This window comes from Sorex araneus, chromosome 2 (assembly GCF_027595985.1).
Source record: "Sorex araneus isolate mSorAra2 chromosome 2, mSorAra2.pri, whole genome shotgun sequence".
Lineage (NCBI taxonomy): Eukaryota > Metazoa > Chordata > Mammalia > Eulipotyphla > Soricidae > Sorex > Sorex araneus.
Window position 1 is genome coordinate 199,784,239 of NC_073303.1, and position 17,493 is coordinate 199,801,731.

Below are 17,493 nucleotides of genomic sequence, written 5' to 3' on the forward strand. Positions count from 1 at the left end.
GGTGAGCGAGTCCTTACCTCAGGGGTCAGGCCCTGCTGTGTGGCCCTGTTTCCTGCCAGAAGCACCACCCTGGGGTGGGCGACACAGGAGCACGGGTGTGGGAGGGAGTGTACGGAAGCTGGGGAGACCTTGCAGGGGTGGGGCCTTGTGTCCACTCTGGGCGGTGGGGGGGGGGGGGCAGCTTTCAGTGAGAAGAGGAGCGGCTGCCTGGCCTGCCCTGCGCCCCAGGGGTGCGGGTCCCTGGGGACGGCCAGAGGGAGGCAGATCTTCTCAGCAGCGGTGGGGGTGGGCGGCCGTGTCCTGCCTGGCCTCTCGGGAGCCCGCTGGCGGCTGCTGGAGTGTCCCAGGGCCCGAGAGGCAGGAGAGAGAACCCGGGCAGCGTGGAGCTGGCGTCCACGCCAGTGCCTCCCCGCCCCGCCCCCCGCTGGCACTTAGGTGATGTTAGGATGCCGTGTTCCTGCCGTAAACATGAGCCAGACGTAGCCTGGGCCGGCAGTGACCCGTGTCCATCCACTCACCACAGAGGTCAGCGTGATCTCCTTGTCGCCAGGACAGTGGAAGGGCACCAGGTCCCTGCAGACAGGACCGAGCAGAGGCAGGTGCTGTCCCGACTCAGAAGGCAGGGAGGCTGAGGGAGGCCACTCGGCGGTAGAGGCGCTTGGCTGGGAGCACGCGTGAGGTCCTGGGTTCGATCCCCCGCATGGGAAAGGAAAAGAAAAACAAAAAGTCAGATTTTTTTTTCTTCTTTTAGTTTTGGGTCACACCTGGCGATGCTCAGGGTCACTCCTGGCTCTGCACTCAGGAATCACTCCTGGTGGTGCTCGGGGGACCCTATGGGACGTTGGGGATTGAACCCGGGTCAACCGTACAAGGCAAGCGCCCTCCCCGCTGTGCTGTCACTGCACCCCCACCCTCTCTGATGCAGGGAAGCACCACATGGTGCCACCGCCCCTGCCACTGTCTCTGAGGGCCGCTCCCCGCTCCCTCCTTGTATGTCGGTCCGTCCTGAGTCTGTCCCTACGCCTTGCCGGGGTGGGGCGCCTCCCCAGAAACCCATTGTTGGAGCCGCGTGGCACCAGGGATCGAACCCAGGTCCTCCATGCGGAAGGCTCACGCTCTACTCCCTGGGCCATGTTCCTGGCCCCACAAACCCAGCCTGGATCTTTGCACGTTTCTTAGCTTCCCCTTTGCTGGGGACAGAAACTCCTCCACAGCCTCTGAAGGTGTGTCTTTTGGCGCGGCCGACACGCTCAGCGGTGCTTGGGGTCGTGTGTGCCACACCAGGTGGCCACGTGCAGGGCCAGCACCTTTCCCACCGTGCCGTCTCCCAGCCCCTCGGAGGTGTCTCTTGCCGCCTCTCTCTCTCTGCCCAGGGTTTGGCAGGCGGCAGGCGGGCGCTGGGCTGAGCGCTGGCGGGACCCCAGCATTCTGGCTTTGTTGTGGGTGTGTCTTTGGTTTGGCTTGGGGGCTGCTCAGGGGTCACGCCTGGGGGTTTCGGGAGACCCTGTGTGATCAGATCCGGGCTGGCCCCCTGCAAGGCCCTCGCCCTCCGCCCTGTGCTGTCTCTCCTGTCCCGGAACGGAGGGCACCCGCGACCACCACGGGGTCCCTCTGACCTGCCTGGGTGCAGCACAGACTCGTGTCCTGCTGAGGGGGCCCAGCCGGTATTGCTGACGGCCCCGGGACTGGGGGTCTGCCCGGGCTCCATCTCCGGCCATGATTCCTAGTGGGAGGCTGGAGGGAGGTAGGGCCCCAGGTGAGGGCTTGTGAGGGACGGCGGTGCCCTTCCCCTGTGACCGTGTGTCCTGCTGGCCGCCCTGAGAGGTGCCGGCCACGGCCCACAGCCGCGGTCTGCGTGTAGCCCGGAAGCCAGCAGGGCTGGTGTTGGACCTGCCTCCGAGGAGACCCAGTCCCTCTGACCTGGGCCCCGGGGCCCACGCCCCGTGATGTCTCCGTCCTGCTGTCCAGCCTCAGGCCCCCCTTCCCGCCCTCGGCAGGCGCTGCAGAGCAACCTCAAGTACTCCCTGCTGCCACGGCGGCTCCTCATCAGCAAGCGGCTGGCGCAGTGCCTGCACCCCGCGCTGCCCAGTGGCGTGCACCTCAAGGCCCTCGAGACCTACGAGATCGTCTTCAAGATCGTGGGCACGCGATGGCTGGCCAAGGACCTCTTCCTGTACAGGTGGGAGAGCCCGGGGTCCCGGCACCCTGCCCCCCGACCGCGCGTCTGCCCACCCGCCTGCACCCTCTCCGCCCCTGCCCTGCTTGCCCTGCCCGCTGTCCCTCCTCCATGCACCAGCCCCGTCCTCGTCACCTCCTGCAGCCCCGCCCGCCTGCCGGGCCCCTGACTCCGCTCGCCAGCACCTCCCGCTGTGTACCCCCCAACAGCCTTCCTCACCCCCCAGAACCACCCACATGCCCCGTAGCCTCTTCCCGGCCCCTGCTCCCGTGACCCTGAGGCCCTAGGCCCTGTGTGGAGGCGGCTGGCCGGGACTCTCCTGCCCTTCCCCTGCCCTGTCCGGTGGACGCTCTCTCTGTCTCTGTCTTCCTGGTTTGTCCCATTTTGGGGGTTTGGGCCCCACTGGTGGGGCTGGGGTCAGACAGGGACCAGTCGCGTGCCCCAGCCCCAGGACTGTGTCTACAGCCCCGTCCCTCGGGCTCCTCGGGGAAGCTCCTTCCTGTGCTCGCAAAGGGCTCGACCGGGCCAGAGCCACGGCACAGCGGGGAGAGTGCTCGCCTGGCACACGGCCGACCTGGGCCCCATCCCCACGCCCCACACGGTCCCTCAACACCGCCAGGGGTGACTCCTGAGTGAAGCCCGAGTCCCGCAGGGTGTGACCTCGCCAAAAGAAAGAAAATCAGACAACAAAAAAATCCAGCTTTCCAGGGCCTGTCGCCAGCAGCCGACTTGAGGCTGCCCCTCCCTCCCTCCACAGCTACCCACCTTCCCCCCACCCCCCTGCACCAGGCCAGCGCCCTCCCGATGTGCTGCCTCTCCAGCCTCTGCGGTTCATCGTTGTCTTCAATTTTTGAGTAGGGGGTCACTCCCTTGGGGCCAGGGCCGGAACTCGGGGCCAGCCCAACTGGCCCCCTGGGGCTTTCGGGGTCCTTCGCTCTGGGCCCTTCTCAGGCCTGCACTGCCCCGTCCCCGGGTTGGTTCTGTGTCTCCTGGACGGGCCGTGAACAAGATGCGGCTCTTTCCTTCCTCCTTTCCTTCTCTCTCGAGTGCCCAGGCGCCGTCCGTACGTCCATCCGTCCGTCTGTCCATCCGTCCGTCCGTCTGTCGCCATCCTCGGCCCTCGGGCGCCTCGCTGACTCTCCGTCTCTCCCCTAGCTGCGGGCTGTTCCCGCTGCTGGCGCACGCGGCCATGTCGGTGCGGCCGGTGCTGCTGGGGCTGTACGAGCGGTACTTCCTCCCGCTGCAGAAGCTGCTGCTGCCCGGCCTGCAGGCCTTCATCGTGGGGCTGCTGCCCGGCCTGGAGGAGGGCTCGGACATCTATGACAGGTGCGCCCCGAGGGGGGCGGGGGGGCGGAGGGAGGCGCCCCGGACCCCGGGCAGAAGGCAGCCACCAGTGCCCCCCGGCTGGGGCGGGGCCACAGCTCGGAGGGGGGGGGTCCTGCACACAGGCTTCTGCGGACGGACGCCCCCCCACCCCACCCCACCCCGCCTCAAGGCAGCCCCTCGCTGGCAAGCACACAAGGAAGCACGGGTGCGGCGTGGCCTCCCGAGGGGTCCTGAGCAGAGCAGCCTTGGGGGACGGGGGTCAGCCTGGGCCCGGGGGAGCAGAGCGTGTGCGGCACTGCCCACGCAGGCTGCTGATGGACAGAGGATGGCCGTGGGAGAAGCTTCTCGGGGCCCTGCAGTGTCCAGGGCTGCTGCGGAGTCGCCCCTACTCATAGGGCCCCGGGTTCGAGCCCAGGCAGCCAGACCGGAGGCTCAGAGCCCTTTGTGGCTGGCGCCAAGCCAGCAGGTCAGGTGCTCGCTTTGCGTGTGGCGGACCTGGGCTCATCCCCGGCACTGCTTAGGGCCCGCCCCGTGCCTGCAGGAGTGATGTCCGCGCAGAGCCGGGAGAGAGCCTGAGCACTGCCGCGTGGGCCCAAGCTCCTCCTCCCCCACCGAGAGGAAACCGTGTGTTTGCAGAAGTCCGGTCTGGTGGCGCCCCACACTGGACTTCCCCGGCCACACCCTTTCGTCATGTCGGCTGCGGCTGGAGGGTGGGGCCAAAGCAAGGACTCCCCAGCCCTCGGGAAAACATGTGGCCGTGGCTGATGGCCATGGGTGCCTGTGATCCTTCATGCATGCATACATGTACACAGGTGTATACATGCATGTATGTGAGTGTTATCTGGGCACACATATGTGTACATACTTGTATACTTATAGATGTGTGACTTGTATACGTGTGTGTATGCATGGCTGTATTTTTCACACGCTGTGTGTGTTTCCTGTGTATCTGTGTATATACGGGTATTCTGTGTTTGTGCATGTGTGTGTGTGTGTGTGTGTGTGTGTGTGTGTGTGTGCGCGCGTGTCCTGCTTTCCCGTCTTTTGGCAAATGGCCACGTGAGTCCCTGAAATGCCCCGCTTAGTCGGTCCGCACTATGTAGTGTGGGTGCTTGTGGGTTCTCCTTGTTGATGAATGATGATCCGTTCATGGAACAAAGTCCCTTATTCCCTGGCGTGATTTCTTGACAAGACTGCGTAAAGTGACATGAAGAACCGGAGCTGTGACAGAACAAGGTCACTGGGCCAGGTCACAGGCCTTCCACGCGGGGGCTGAGAGGTTGCTCGGTCTGAGAGGGAGGCCGAGGCCCTGTACAGCAGGTGCCGGAAGGTTGCTCATTCCGAGGCCTCAGGCCTTGCCCGTGGGTCCGAGCGGTGGCTCAGTCTCAAGCAGAGGTGTGAGCGCAGTGCTACGGCTTCTGCACGTGGACCTCCTGGCGTGTCCGTGTGGGTTGGGGAGGGTTGACGTTCTCCTTCCCCAGAGTGCCATGGAGCGGATGCAGCTGTCCCCAGCACTGTGCTGTGGGGACACGATGGGGGCCCGTGGGTCAGGGGTGTCAGGCTGTCGTGGCCGGGGGCAGGTGCAGAGGGGTCTTAGGTTGGAGTGGTGGGGGGTGACAGCGAGGCTCCTCTGGGTGCTCGCTGGGAAACCAGGGAACAGAACTCGAGATCGATGCTGGGCATCTTTATTCAGGGGTGGGGCACAGCCGGACACGGCCCCCCAGGCCGAGAGGCTCCCAGGAGACGGCCGTGTCCATCTCAACTCCTCTCCCCTGACCATCTCTGGCTCGGCTTGTGCTGGGGACCAGGCTTGGGAAGCGGAGGAAGAATATGGACCCCCGAGGACTTGGGACAGTCCCCACCAGTGCCCCCTTTCTGTCTGCGGGGTGCCCTTGGGAGAGGCAGCCCCTCGCATCTTCCGGCCTGGGTCAGGGCCCCGCCCGGCGTCCCTGGCTTCACCAGTGTCAGGAAAGGTGGGGAGGGCCAGTCTTAGTGGGCCGTGGTGGGCAGCCTGCCTGGACCATGCAGTGTTTGCGTGTGCGTTCCTGCCTTTGTGCCTGTGTGTGTGTGATTGTGTGTGCATTCCTGCCTTCGTGCCTGTGTGTGTGTGATTGCGTGTGCATTCCTGCCTCCATGCCTCTGTGTGTGTGATTATGTGTGCATCCCTGCCTTCGTGCCTGTCTGCTTCGCGCCTGTGTGTGTGTGTGTGCGCGCGCACACGCACATTCCCTTGGGCAGCACTCGGTCCCTTGGCATGGCTGGGGGGCCTTCCCACTTTCCTACTGGGCCCCACGTACCAAACTCACCCACGGCAGGGGGTGCTGGAGGTCACAAACTTTGTGGCAGCTCCAGGGCCCCCAGATAGCAGAGCTGCTGGCATCACAGGGTGGAGGGGGGCATTGCCTGGCTTGAAGTCGGGGCGCTGTTGCCACCGTTTCTCCTAAAGAACGTGCAGGAGGTGCCGACCTATGTGGGGGCGTCCAGGGCACACGGGATACCCCTTGTGTAACGAAGAGCCCCTGAGTGCCGGGTTCCAGCACGAGAGCCCCAGGGAGTGGGTCGGGTGGGCATGGAGGCGCCATGGGTAGAGAGCAGGCAGGTCCCAGTGCCCCTCCGGGAACTGGCAGAGGAGGGGCGCCGGGCACGCTCTGCAGAGCCCAGGTCAGTGCCCCTGCCCTTCCTCTGGCCCTGCCCCCCCCCCCCAGCTGTGGCCCTCGGTGCTTGCACACAGAGGCCTGGGAGCACCCCAGACGCTTCCTGTGGGCCAGGAGGGACGCGTTTGTTTAGCGGCGCCTGAGTGTGGGCTGGCACGGTGCCGCAGAGGGGCCTGTGGGCGGGACTCACCCCCCACCCCCGTCTCCTGTCACCCCCAGGACGGATGCGCTGCTGCTGAGACTGTCGCTGGTGGTTGGCCGGGAGGTGTTCTACGCCGCGCTCTGGGGCAGCGTCCTGGCCAGCCCGTCCATCCGCCTGCCCGCCTCGCTCTTCGTGGTGGGCCACATCAGCCGGGACACGCCCGGCAAGGAGCAGAAGTACATGCTGGGCACTGACTACCAGCTCACGGTGGGTGCCTGGCCCCAGCTGGCCCTGGGACCCTGTGTTCCGGGACTTGCTCTCTATCGCCACCTGGTGGGTGTGCCTGCGCCTCGCCCTTGAAATGTTGCCTTTGCCTTTTCCCTTGGGCCAGGTTGGGATTGGAACCCGGGGGCTCCTGTGCGTGGCGTGCAGTTCTGCTGAGCCGCACCCCAGACTTTATCTCGGGTCAGGGTGGGACTTTTTATTCTTTTTATTTTTGCATTGCTGGGGATTGGGCCCAGAATTCATGTTACCACCCACCCACGTCCCCAGCCTGCAGATTTGACACGGCCCCACCCCACAGTTGGAGACACGTGTCTGGGGGTGTGGGCTTCAAGGAAATGTGTCACCCCCGCAGATGAAACCTCTTTTTTGGGGGGTGGAGCAGCATACCCAGTGGTGCTCAGGGATCTGGCTCTGCATTCAGGGATCACCCCTGGCAGTGCTCAGGGGACCATATGGGGTGCTAGGAATCGACCCTGGGTCGGCCTCGTGCGAGGCAAGCGCCCTACCCGCCATACTGTTGGCCACAGGTGAAGGCTTTGTGTGCCTCCTTGTTGGATGCCAACGTTCTGGTGCAGAGGAACAATCTGGAAATCGTTCTCTTCTTCTTCCCGTTTTATACCTGTCTGGTAAGTTGGTGCGTGCCTGGGGGTTGGGGGGGGGGGGTCGCCCAGGGGTAGGGATGTACCTCCTTGACCGTCTGTGTCCGGCCAGTGAACGGCCTTGCTGGTCTCTGGGACGACGGCCGCCCCGCCTGGGATGGCCCCTTCAGGGTGGGGCCCCAGTGGGCACAGAGCGGCCACCCCCAGGAGGCCCCGGCTGAGCGCATCCCCCGTCCGCCTGCAGGACGCCGAGGAGAGGGCCATCCCGCTGCTCAGGGCGGACATCGTGCGCATCCTGGCCGCCGCCACCCAGACCCTGCTGAGAAGGGACATGTCTCTCAACCGCAGGCTCTACGCGTGGCTCCTGGGTACGTCGGGACACGCCAGCCCAGGGCGCACGCTGGCCTCTGGGGAGCTGAGGCACCTGACGCCCAGGTGCTTGTGGTTTGGTGTGGGGGCCGTACCTGGCACCCGTCGGTGCTCAGGACTTAGTCCTGGCTCTGCACTCAGGGATCACTCCTGGAGGAGCCCGGGGGGCCGTACGGGATGCCAGGGATCGAACCCGGGTTCACCACATGCAAGGCAAGTGCCTTACCCACTGTCCTGTTGCTCCAGCCCCTGAATTTCAGGCTTGGTGACGGTCCAACTGCTGGACCACAGTAAGGCCGTCAGCAGCTAGAGCCGGCACCGCTCGAGAGCACTGTCGCCGGTGCTCACTGCAGCCCTGGTGGCCTAGCAGCTGTTCTGGGAGGAAACGGAAATAATGAGAATAGAAGAATGAGGCCTGTTGCCCGGAGGGGCCTGGGGGCTCCTGAGCCTCGTTTGGGAGCCCGGCACACAGTGGTGCAGGGATTATCCCAGTGGCCGCGTTGGCGGGGCTTGGGAGGCAGGGGACAGGGAGAGAGAGCCGAAGTGGCCACCTGTGTGAGTCTGCGCCGGAGAAAGCTGCGTACGCCTGACTCAATCCTGTCCCGGCGTGGATTCCCACCCGACTTCCGCGGGCACAGAGATCAGTCGCAGGGTGGAGAGAGAACGGGGAAGGGCGCTTGCCTTGCGCTCAGCCGACCTGGGTTTGATCCCTGGCTTCCCGAGTGCTTCCCTGAGTACCATCCCGAGTAATTCCTGAGCACAGACCCAGGAGTAATCCCTGAGCATTACTGGGTATAGCCCCCACATAAAAAAAAAAAAAATCCCAGTCCCTGAGGGCTCAGACAACGGGCGGTGTATTACCACAGTGATGTATTTTGGGTGGGAGCCCCGGGTCAGTGCCCTCAGCGGCGTCCTGTCAGCCAGGCTGAGGGTGGGAGCCCGGGTCAGTGCCCTCAGCGGCGTCCTGTCAGCCAGGCTGAGGGTGGGAGCCCGGGTCAGTGCCCTCAGCGGCGTCCTGTCAGCCAGGCTGAGGGTGGGAGCCCGGGTCAGTGCCCCAGCAGCGTCCTGTCAGCCAGGCTGAGGGTGGGAGCCCCGGGTCAGTGCCCTCAGCTGCGTCCTGTCAGCCAGGCTGAGGTGGGCGCCCCGGGTCAGTGCCCTCAGCGGCGTCCTGTCAGCCAGGCTGAGGACGCGCTGCTGCTTAACCCTGTGCTCCCGGTGCGCGGGGCTCCAGCAGGGGCTGTGCCAGCTCGCGTTTGTACTTCTGCCCGGCAACTGCCGGTGCCCTCTGACCACTGAGCTGTCTGGCTCTCACTGACGTACTTGTAAATTCAGGCACATGCACTTTTGTTCTTGGCACAAGGCTCTCGTGAATGGCAGGGCTGAAAGGCCAGAACTTGGATGAAAACCCTGCTCCTCCCAGTTCTGTGGGAATCCGCAGCAGGGACGAAGACGAAGTTCAGTGGTCAGCATGCAGACATCACATGTGGGAGACCCCGGCTCCCTCCTGGCTACCTCACAGTTCCCACGAGCACAGACCCAGGAGAAGCTCCCGAGTGAGCACCATCAGGTGTGGCCCCAGAACAAAATATTTTTTTTTTAATTTTTTAAACCATTTTTTTTTAAAAAAAAAAACCTTAAAATTTTTCTCAGACCAGAACTAGGAAGTCCTCTCCCACAAAAGTCATTGCTTGGGAGCTTCTGAAGACTTTTGAAGTTTTTTGGTTTTGTTTTTGTTTTAACTTTTATTGAATCACTGAGATAGTTACAAGCTTTCATGTTTGGGTTACAGTCACACAGTGATCAAACACCCATCCCTCCACCAGTGCACATTCCCCGACTTTTGAAGATATTCACAGGCTCCTGGAGCACTTTCAGCAGAAGGTTTTTGCTAAGTGTCTAGTTTCCTTCTCTTCCTGAGCTGGACCTGCTGGGCAGTGCCCCCCAAGGTGGGTTCAGAACAAACTCGACCGCTCTTGCACAGCCATCGAGGGTCGCACGTTCTGTTCTGGTCTGAAGAGCGTCCGTCCCCCTCACAGGAGACTCATTGCACGCCGGTGCCCATGTGCATAAATGTTGGCCTTTAAAACTAAGCCTGGCGGAACCGCTGTTGGAGAGGATGTGGGGAGAAAGGGACCCTTCTTCACTGCTGGTGGGAATGCCGACTGGTTCAGCCCTTCTGGAAAACAATTTGGACAACTCTCAAAAAATTAGATATTGAATTCCCATTTGACCCAGCAATACCAATGCTGGGAATATATCCCAGAGAGGCAAAAAAGTACAATCGAAACAACATCTGCACATGTATGTTCATCGCAGCACTGTTTACAATAGCCAGAATCTGGAAAAAACCCGAATGCCCCAGAACGGATGACTGGTTGAGGAAACTTTGGTACATCTATACAATGGAATACTATGCAGCTGTTAGAAAAAAGGAGGTCAAGAATTTTGTAGTCAAGTGGATGGGCATGAAAAGTTTCATGCTGAGTGAAAAGAGTCAGAAAGAGAGAGACAGACATAGAAAGATTGCACTCATCTATGGTATATAGAATAACAGAGTGGGAGACTAACACCCAAGAACTGTAGAAATAAGTACCAGGAGGTTGACTCCATGGCTTCGAGGCTGGCCTCACGTTCCGGGGAAAGGTCAACTCAGAGAAGCGACCACCAACTACATTGTAGTCGAAGGCCATGTGGGGGAAGGGAGTTGCGGGCTGAATGAGGGCTAGAGACTGAGCACAGCGGCCACTCAACACCTTTATTGCAAACCACAACAGCTAATTAGAGAGAGAAAACAGAAGGGAATGCCTTGCCACAGTGGCAGGGTGGGGTGGGGGGGAGATGGGATTGGGGAGGGTGGGAGGGACACTGGGTTTACGGGTGGTGGAGAATGGGCACTGGTGAAGGGATGGGTTCCCAAACTTTGTATGAGGGAAGTATAAGCACAAAAGTGTATAAATCTGTAACTGTACCCTCACGGTGATTCTCTAATTAAAAATAAATAAATTTAAAATAAAAATAAAAAAATTAAAAAAAATAAAACTAAGCCTGGCGGGGCTGGAGGGATAGCACAGCGGGGCGGGGGGGGGGGGGCGCTTGCCTTGCACACAGCCAACCCGGGTTCGATCCCCAGCATCCTGTATGGTCCCCCGAGCCCGCCAGGGGTGATGCCTGAGCACAGAGCCAGCAGTCAGCTATGGGGTGCGGTTTCCCCTGAAAAAAACAAACCCGCCTCATTGCATTCGGTCCTGGTGATGGTACTCGTCGGACCGGGGAGGGTGAGTTCCCGGGCCGAGCGCGGCGGGGGCTGTTGAGATGGACCCTGGTTCCCGGCAGGGCACTGGCGGCTGCGGCTGGCGTTTCTTCTCTCAGAATCCTAGTTCAGTGTCAGAGCGAGAGGCCTCGGCACCCGCAGCCCTCTCCAGTCCCAGTGCTCTTTCCCCCAGGCTCGGATATCAAAGGAAACACCATCGCGCCCGAGTCCGGCGACTCGGACTCTTACGAAGACCAGTCCTTGTACTTTTTTGAAAAGTATTCCAAGGATCTTCTCATTGAGGTAAGGGGGCGCGTCTGGAAGGGCAGCCAGGCGGGGCTGCTTCCTCGGGTTCCGATAGGAGACCCCCCAGGGACAACTGCCCCTCCAGGCAGCCAGCCCCGGGAGGGCAGTTGTCCCTTAGGTCCTTAGTGCATGGCCGGGGACTTGCCAGCAAATTGGTTTCGAGCTGTGGGGCAGGATTTCATCCTCTCCCTGGGTGCTCGTGACTCGAGCCCCGAGAGGCCGTGCAGCGCTGCTCTCCGCCTCCTAACGCGCGACTTCATGGCACACAGGGCCTGGCGGAGATACTGCACCAGAAGTTCTCAGACGCCGACGTGGAGGAGCGCACCCATGCCTACCTGAAGCCTTTCCGGATCCTGGTCAGTCTGCTGGACAAGCCAGAAATAGGTAAGCCCAGAAACTCAGCCACGGGGCCCCAAGACGTAGGAAGGCGGGGATGGCGCTTGCCGTGGACACAGCAGATCAGGTTTGATCCCAGCACCCCGTAGGATTCCCACCGAACCCCGCCAGGAGGGATCCCTGAGCACTGCCGGTGTGGCCCAAGAACAAGAATAACAAAAAGACAAGTGTGCGGGCAACACAGCCAGGCCCTGGGCCACCTCTTCGGGGCACGTCACAGCGGAGGGAAGAGGGAACGGAGGGGAGCAGCTGCTCCGTGTATCTCCGGGTGGGACACTAAGTCAGAAGGGTACTTGCCCGCCTGTGTTGACGCTGCGCTCTCCCAGTGGCCAGGACTGGGCAGAGCTCAGAGAGCCCCGGGGTGAAGGAGCCGCGGTCTGGGTACTGCTCGGCCGGAGGTAGGCAGGGTGCCACGAGGGAAACTGAGACGGTGACCCGGTCACCCAGGCACAAAACAGCAAAATTAGCTTCTAGAACTTGGTGGAAAAAACTTGGTGGTTACTCAGAGGGAAAGAGGGTAGGGCGGGGGGAGCAAGAAGAGAATCTGGGTTTTCTGGAGTGGTAGGAGTGGTGGAAATTGGGGGTGCACACCTGTGTGCTCAGGGCCACTTGGTTGCTTGGAAGCCCTGCAATGCCAGAGATTGAACTTGGGGCTCCGGCCTCTGCCTGGTGACAGGACTGGTGAGAATTCTGCATGTAGGGGCACAGTGCTGACGCCTCAAGTGTCGTCATGATATAAGCCAGCTCCAAGTCAGTAAGAACATTTCAGTGTGTTTAAATGGCTACAGGAGCCACCCACCGTGCTGGTGGTACTCGTCAGTGGCACCCCCTAATGGGTGACTGTCCCCCAACCTTCTCCAGTGGCCTGTGCCTGATGCGCTCAGAGTCTGCCTGGGACCAGGGCAGGGCGGGCTGGCTGGGAAGGTCAGGTGGAAGGGGGCAGTTGCAGGGAAGTCTTGGGTCACCCCCAGTGTCATGAATAGAACGGCAACGTGGCACCGGAGTGATACAGCACAGTGGGTAGGGTGTTTCACTGCACGCGGCCAATCTAGGTTTGATCCTCAGCATCCCCTGAGCACCACCAGGAGTAATTCCTAAATACAGAGCCAGGAGTGACCCCTGAGTGTGGCCCAAAACCAAAACCAGGGACTTGTTTTGAGCGGTTTGTTTTGCGGGAGCCATCTGCAGCTCTCACTGACTGCGGTCTCCCGCCACCCTGGTGGCTTTTCTTACCAGACCCAAGTCACAGGTGAAGGATCCGTCTCTGCACAAATCCGGCTGGGCCCTGAGTCCAGCTGTCAGCCCCCTCAGAGCCTCCCAGAGACTGCCGAGCTCAGGGCTCCTGCCCCGGGCCCTGCGGCTCCCTGTCCCAGCTGTGGGGAAGATCTGGGGTGTGGAGAGCTTCTGCCCCCCTGGATATTTGGCCCGTCACCCTCTTTGAGCACTCAGGGCCCTCCTGGAGCCCTCCCTTCCTTAGGTGACCAGTCCCGCTTACTCCCCTCTCCCTGTGTGTCCAGGACCCCCTGGGGGTGGCGCTGCTGCACTGTGTGCCACAAGGCCAGGTCCTAGTGGCGTAGCCGCCTTGAGCAGCAGAGCAAGGTGGGAATGGTGATGCCACTCCCGGATGGCCTGTGGGTTGCACTGCAGGTCACTGGCTCTGGCCCTCTGGTCAAGTGTGTTGCAGGGAGCAGGGCGGTCACCTCAGGACAGTGCTACCATGTGCCTGGGCCCCTGGAAGTGCCTGTTGCGGGCCAGGACTGGCAGAGTTGGCTGTGCCCTGACGGGGCATGGACGCCAAGTGCCGCCAGCTCTGAGGTCAGCGCGGGAACGGGTCCCCATCCCCAAGTTTTTGGGAGCCGGGGTCTCAGGCTGGGGTGGGGAGTTGCTCTTTGCAGGAAAGTCCGTCCCAGGTTTCCCAGGGACGTTGCTGTCCCTCACAGCAGAGAATTCAGGAGGTGAAATGTGGGGGTGGGCAGGGGGGAGAGAGCAAGAGCATATCGGGCTGAGATGCAGGTGGGCCTCCAGGGTGGGGAGCACGCCCACAGCCTTTACGAAGCTGGTTTAATCAGCCGGGCTTTTCCCAGATTGCCCCGCCTGGGGAATTGTGTTTCCTGGGCACTGTCAAGAAGAGCCTTGGGTTCTTGGTGGTCTTCTTCATATTTTATCATGACTTTGATTTTTCTCGAAGCTTCTCCTCTTCTGCTCAGAGCGCATCACTCTCATATCTCGGGGATGTGGTCTTCATCCCTTGGGGCTAGTTCAGTGCTGGTGCCTGAGCCCCTTCCAAAAGGCTGATCGCTGGGGCTGGAGCAATAGCTCAGTGTTTGCTTTGCATGCGGCCGACCCGGGTTCGATTCCCAGCATCCCATATGGTCCCCTGAGCACTGCCAGGGGTAATTCCTGCAGAGCCAGGAGTAATCATCAGGTGTGACCCAAAAAGCAAAAAAAAAAAAAAAAACCAACAAAAAAAGGCTGATCACTAGGGGCCCCTTGGGTCTGTCTGCCCCTCTCCCCCAAGCCAGAGACTGTGCTCTGCCATCCCAGGCCACCTTCATGGTTGATGTCCCCAGCTTCAGGCCAGTGTTGCCCCGCAAGTACTAAGGCCATGCTTGCTGAATTAGCTGGGCTGAAGAGGGCAGGGCTTGGTTGCTTCGGGAATGTTAGCAAGCTCATATTATTCCAACTCTTCACCATTTCCTTGCAGGGCCTCAAGTGGTTGAGCATTTGTTTCTCGAAGTCATCCGGGCCTTTTATTCTTACTGCAGCGATGCACTGGGTTCAGATCTGAGGCTGAGCTACACGCAGAGTGGAAACTCGATGATAAGGTAGGGCTTGGCCTCCACCTTCAGGCTTCCTCCAGCCCAGGATGGTTCTGTCGTCCCGCTGTTCACTGGGACCTGAGCACTCACTGGGCTAACCTGTGCCTTACAGCCGAAGGCCAGGTGATTGGACTTTGCCATGGGCACATTTAAAAGAAGTTTGATCTCTTCCTGTCCCAGTCTGGGAAAGGACAAACCTTGTTTCATGAAGTAGTAACACAGTTCATTGTGGGTTGCACCAAGAAAATCAAGAAGAAAAAGAAGAAAAATGCTTCCATATTGCTACCACCTTTCATTTCTTTCCAGACTTTCAAGGCATATATATAAATGCCCATCTTTACCTTAAAGCAGTTAGACTATCTAGTTGCCTTTCTTTTTTGTTGTCGTTTGTTTTAGAGGGTGCCACACCCACCGTGCTCAGGGCTTGCTCTTGTCTCTGAGCTGAGGAATCTGTGCTGCTCTGGTTAGGGAGGGGGTGTTATGGGGTGCTGTGGATTGAACCAAGGCAAGGGCTCTCTTGACCTGCTCTGGCCTCTGCCTGCCTTTTTAACGCAAGTGGCTAATGCAAACATTATTCTTTGGGGTGTCATGGTTATCTCTTTGGATTCTTTGGAAAAGGATCAATTGCTCATTTTATAAATTCTGGCTGACAATCTCTTAGTGACTTTCAGGTGCTTTGTGCATGTTTTTGAATGATCTTACAAAGGTGTCTTTATACCTACATCTCTGAGAGATTATGCAAAGATTCCTACCGAATAAATCCCTAGAATAAACTTCCTCTATCAAAGATAACAACACATTTAAATCTCAGCTTAATTTTCTTCCTGACTGAGTGTACCATGTCATTCTGTCAGTAGACTGTCTATAATTGGACTAAAATTGGAGCTGGAGAGATAGCGGAGCTGGTAGAGCACTTGCCTTGTGTGTGGCCGACCCAGGTTTGATCCCTAACACCACATATGGTTCAAGCACTGCCAGGAGAGAGCCAGATGTAGCCCTCAAAAATGGAAAGATTATTTCCTCCAAAAATATTGAACCAAATTATTTTTGTCATGAGATTCTTTATTAAGTTACTTATTCACAATAGAGCATGTATACTTCTCAGAATAATGCACTGTACACTGTCGTCCCATTGTTCATCGATTTGCTCAAGCGGGCACCAGTAACATCTCCATTGTGGGACTTGTTGTTACTGTTTTTGGCATATCGAATATGCCACAGGTAGCTTCCGCCAGGCTGTGCCGTGGGGGCGGGATACTCTTGGTAGCTTGCCGGTTCTCCAGGAGGGATGGGGGAATCGAACCCAGGTCGGCCACGTGCAAGGCAAATGAAACATACCAAATAATTTATAATTTATTGTAAATAGTAATAAATACAATATAGTATTTAATATATTCAATATACAGAATATATTGGAAAGGTTTCCTATATAATTCCTATATAAAAAATAGTAGTTTTTTTCACCTCTCTAGAAGTTGTAAATGGTAAAAATATGACAACTTTTTTATGGAGCCAGAGAGGTAGCACAGCGGATTGGGTGCTTTGCATGCCACCAACCTGGGTTCGATCCCTGGCACCCCATAGTCCCCCAAGCCCCTCCAGGAAATGATTCCTGAATGCAGAGCAAGGAGTAACTCCTGAGCATCACAGAACAAAAAAGCACAACTTTTTAGACCCAGTGTTCTAATACACTGAGTCCAATACTTTTCATGGGTATATTTTATTTCCCTATCTTGACAGCACAATAAAAGAAAATAGAAATGCCTCTGAGATTGTGAAAACAGTGAATTTGCTGATCACCTCACTCAGCACTGACTTCCTCTGGGATTATATGATGCGATGTTTTGAAGACTGCTTTAGGTAAGGAGCTGGGTCTGGATCATGGGCAATCTGGGAAGGATTAGAGGGTTTCATGGTCTGGAGCTGTAGATCACACAGAGCTGGATGGGTTGCGGTGGCCCCTACTGTGTACGTTGTACTGTAAATACCCGTACAGAGGAAACAAGATCAAGGACACTGCCACCAACATGTTTCCCGCTGTCTCTGCCGCCTGTGCCAAAGCTGCTTTATCCAAGTTGGACTCCGGAGAATACTCAGTACATTTTCTTGTGACGTTGCCCAAATCCACGTTCTTCCCACGGCCCTCTCGGCCCAAATCTATTTAAAGCAGATTTGTTCCGAAGTTTGGAAACTAGAGTGCCTTTGAATCAGCAGTTTTCCTTGGTTCCTCCTGAGAGGAAATGAGTGGGTCACTGGCCGGGTAACTGCCGAAGGACACTAGAAACCCGCTTCTGCAGAGCTGGCCCCTCATGCTTTCCCTTGGGACCACAGAGGACAGTGACATCTCCCCAGCCCCCTATCCTGCACATATCATTCTTGCCACTCCCTTGGGGTTCTCCGTGCTCTCCCTCTTCGTCCTGTAACTCGGAGTCATGGCAGACTTGGGGCTGTTAGCCACAGGCCAGTTTCTGGTGTGGACGCCATAGAAGCATGTCATTCACTCTTCAAGATACCCCCAAGAGAGATGGGGTGCTTCTCTCCCAGGAGAGCTGGTGCCCAGAGACACCAAATGTCTTGGGTGTCACCACAGCAGACTGGAGACTTGAGCCCCAGGAATGCCCGGCTTCTCGATGCCACCTGCTTCGCCGTCCTCCCTCCCCTGGCGCCAGTGCTCAGTACATTGACTGTAACTAGATCCAGGGGCAGCCGTGTACCCTGCCAGTATCGGATTCAGAGTGTATTCTGGTCCGCTTGGTTCTATTTCAGACTTTACCAGTTCCTCCTGAGCTCGGAAACATTCCGAATGTCGACAGACACACAGATGACAGATGACACTTGGCCATTTGTTTCCCCACATCTTTTTTTATTTGAAGGGATCAAGTGTTCCTGCCAGACAGAGCTGACCCCCACCCCTGGCATGTTTTCCTCCTCTCCTCCCAGCATTAGTCACTGTCCTGAAATCCGTGTCCATCCCGCTGCTGGCATTGTCCGGGCCTTTAGAGCAAGTGTGCTGGAGTCCACATGCCGCGTGGGTTCTGTCCAAGTTGGACGGGAGCGGGAGCAGGCTGTACTTGGCGCAGTGCGCTGCGGGGGAGGGGCTCGGGCTGAGAGATGCCTTTGTTCCCAAATCTGGTAGCTCTGCCCCTTCCTCTGTGGTTCCACTGGCAAATA

At 58.8% G+C, this 17,493-nt stretch overlaps 1 protein-coding gene across 3 annotated transcripts in view; it reads left to right on the top strand.

Moving 5' to 3' along the window:
• DOP1B (DOP1 leucine zipper like protein B) overlaps positions 1 to 17,493 on the top strand; it is an 83,236-nt gene that overhangs the window by 20,351 nt on the left and 45,392 nt on the right. For all 3 annotated transcript variants that reach the window (XR_008628465.1, XM_055125470.1, XM_055125471.1), the window contains exons 3-11: positions 1,998 to 2,179; positions 3,332 to 3,502; positions 6,376 to 6,565; positions 7,111 to 7,209; positions 7,427 to 7,550; positions 10,995 to 11,104; positions 11,377 to 11,491; positions 14,208 to 14,328; positions 16,063 to 16,182. Coding sequence is in view for 2 of the 3 variants with exons in the window: in XM_055125470.1 (XP_054981445.1) it covers positions 1,998 to 2,179; positions 3,332 to 3,502; positions 6,376 to 6,565; positions 7,111 to 7,209; positions 7,427 to 7,550; positions 10,995 to 11,104; positions 11,377 to 11,491; positions 14,208 to 14,328; positions 16,063 to 16,182 (1,232 nt within the window). In the remaining variant the exon portion in view is untranslated. The remainder of the gene's footprint in view (positions 1 to 1,997; positions 2,180 to 3,331; positions 3,503 to 6,375; positions 6,566 to 7,110; positions 7,210 to 7,426; positions 7,551 to 10,994; positions 11,105 to 11,376; positions 11,492 to 14,207; positions 14,329 to 16,062; positions 16,183 to 17,493) is intronic.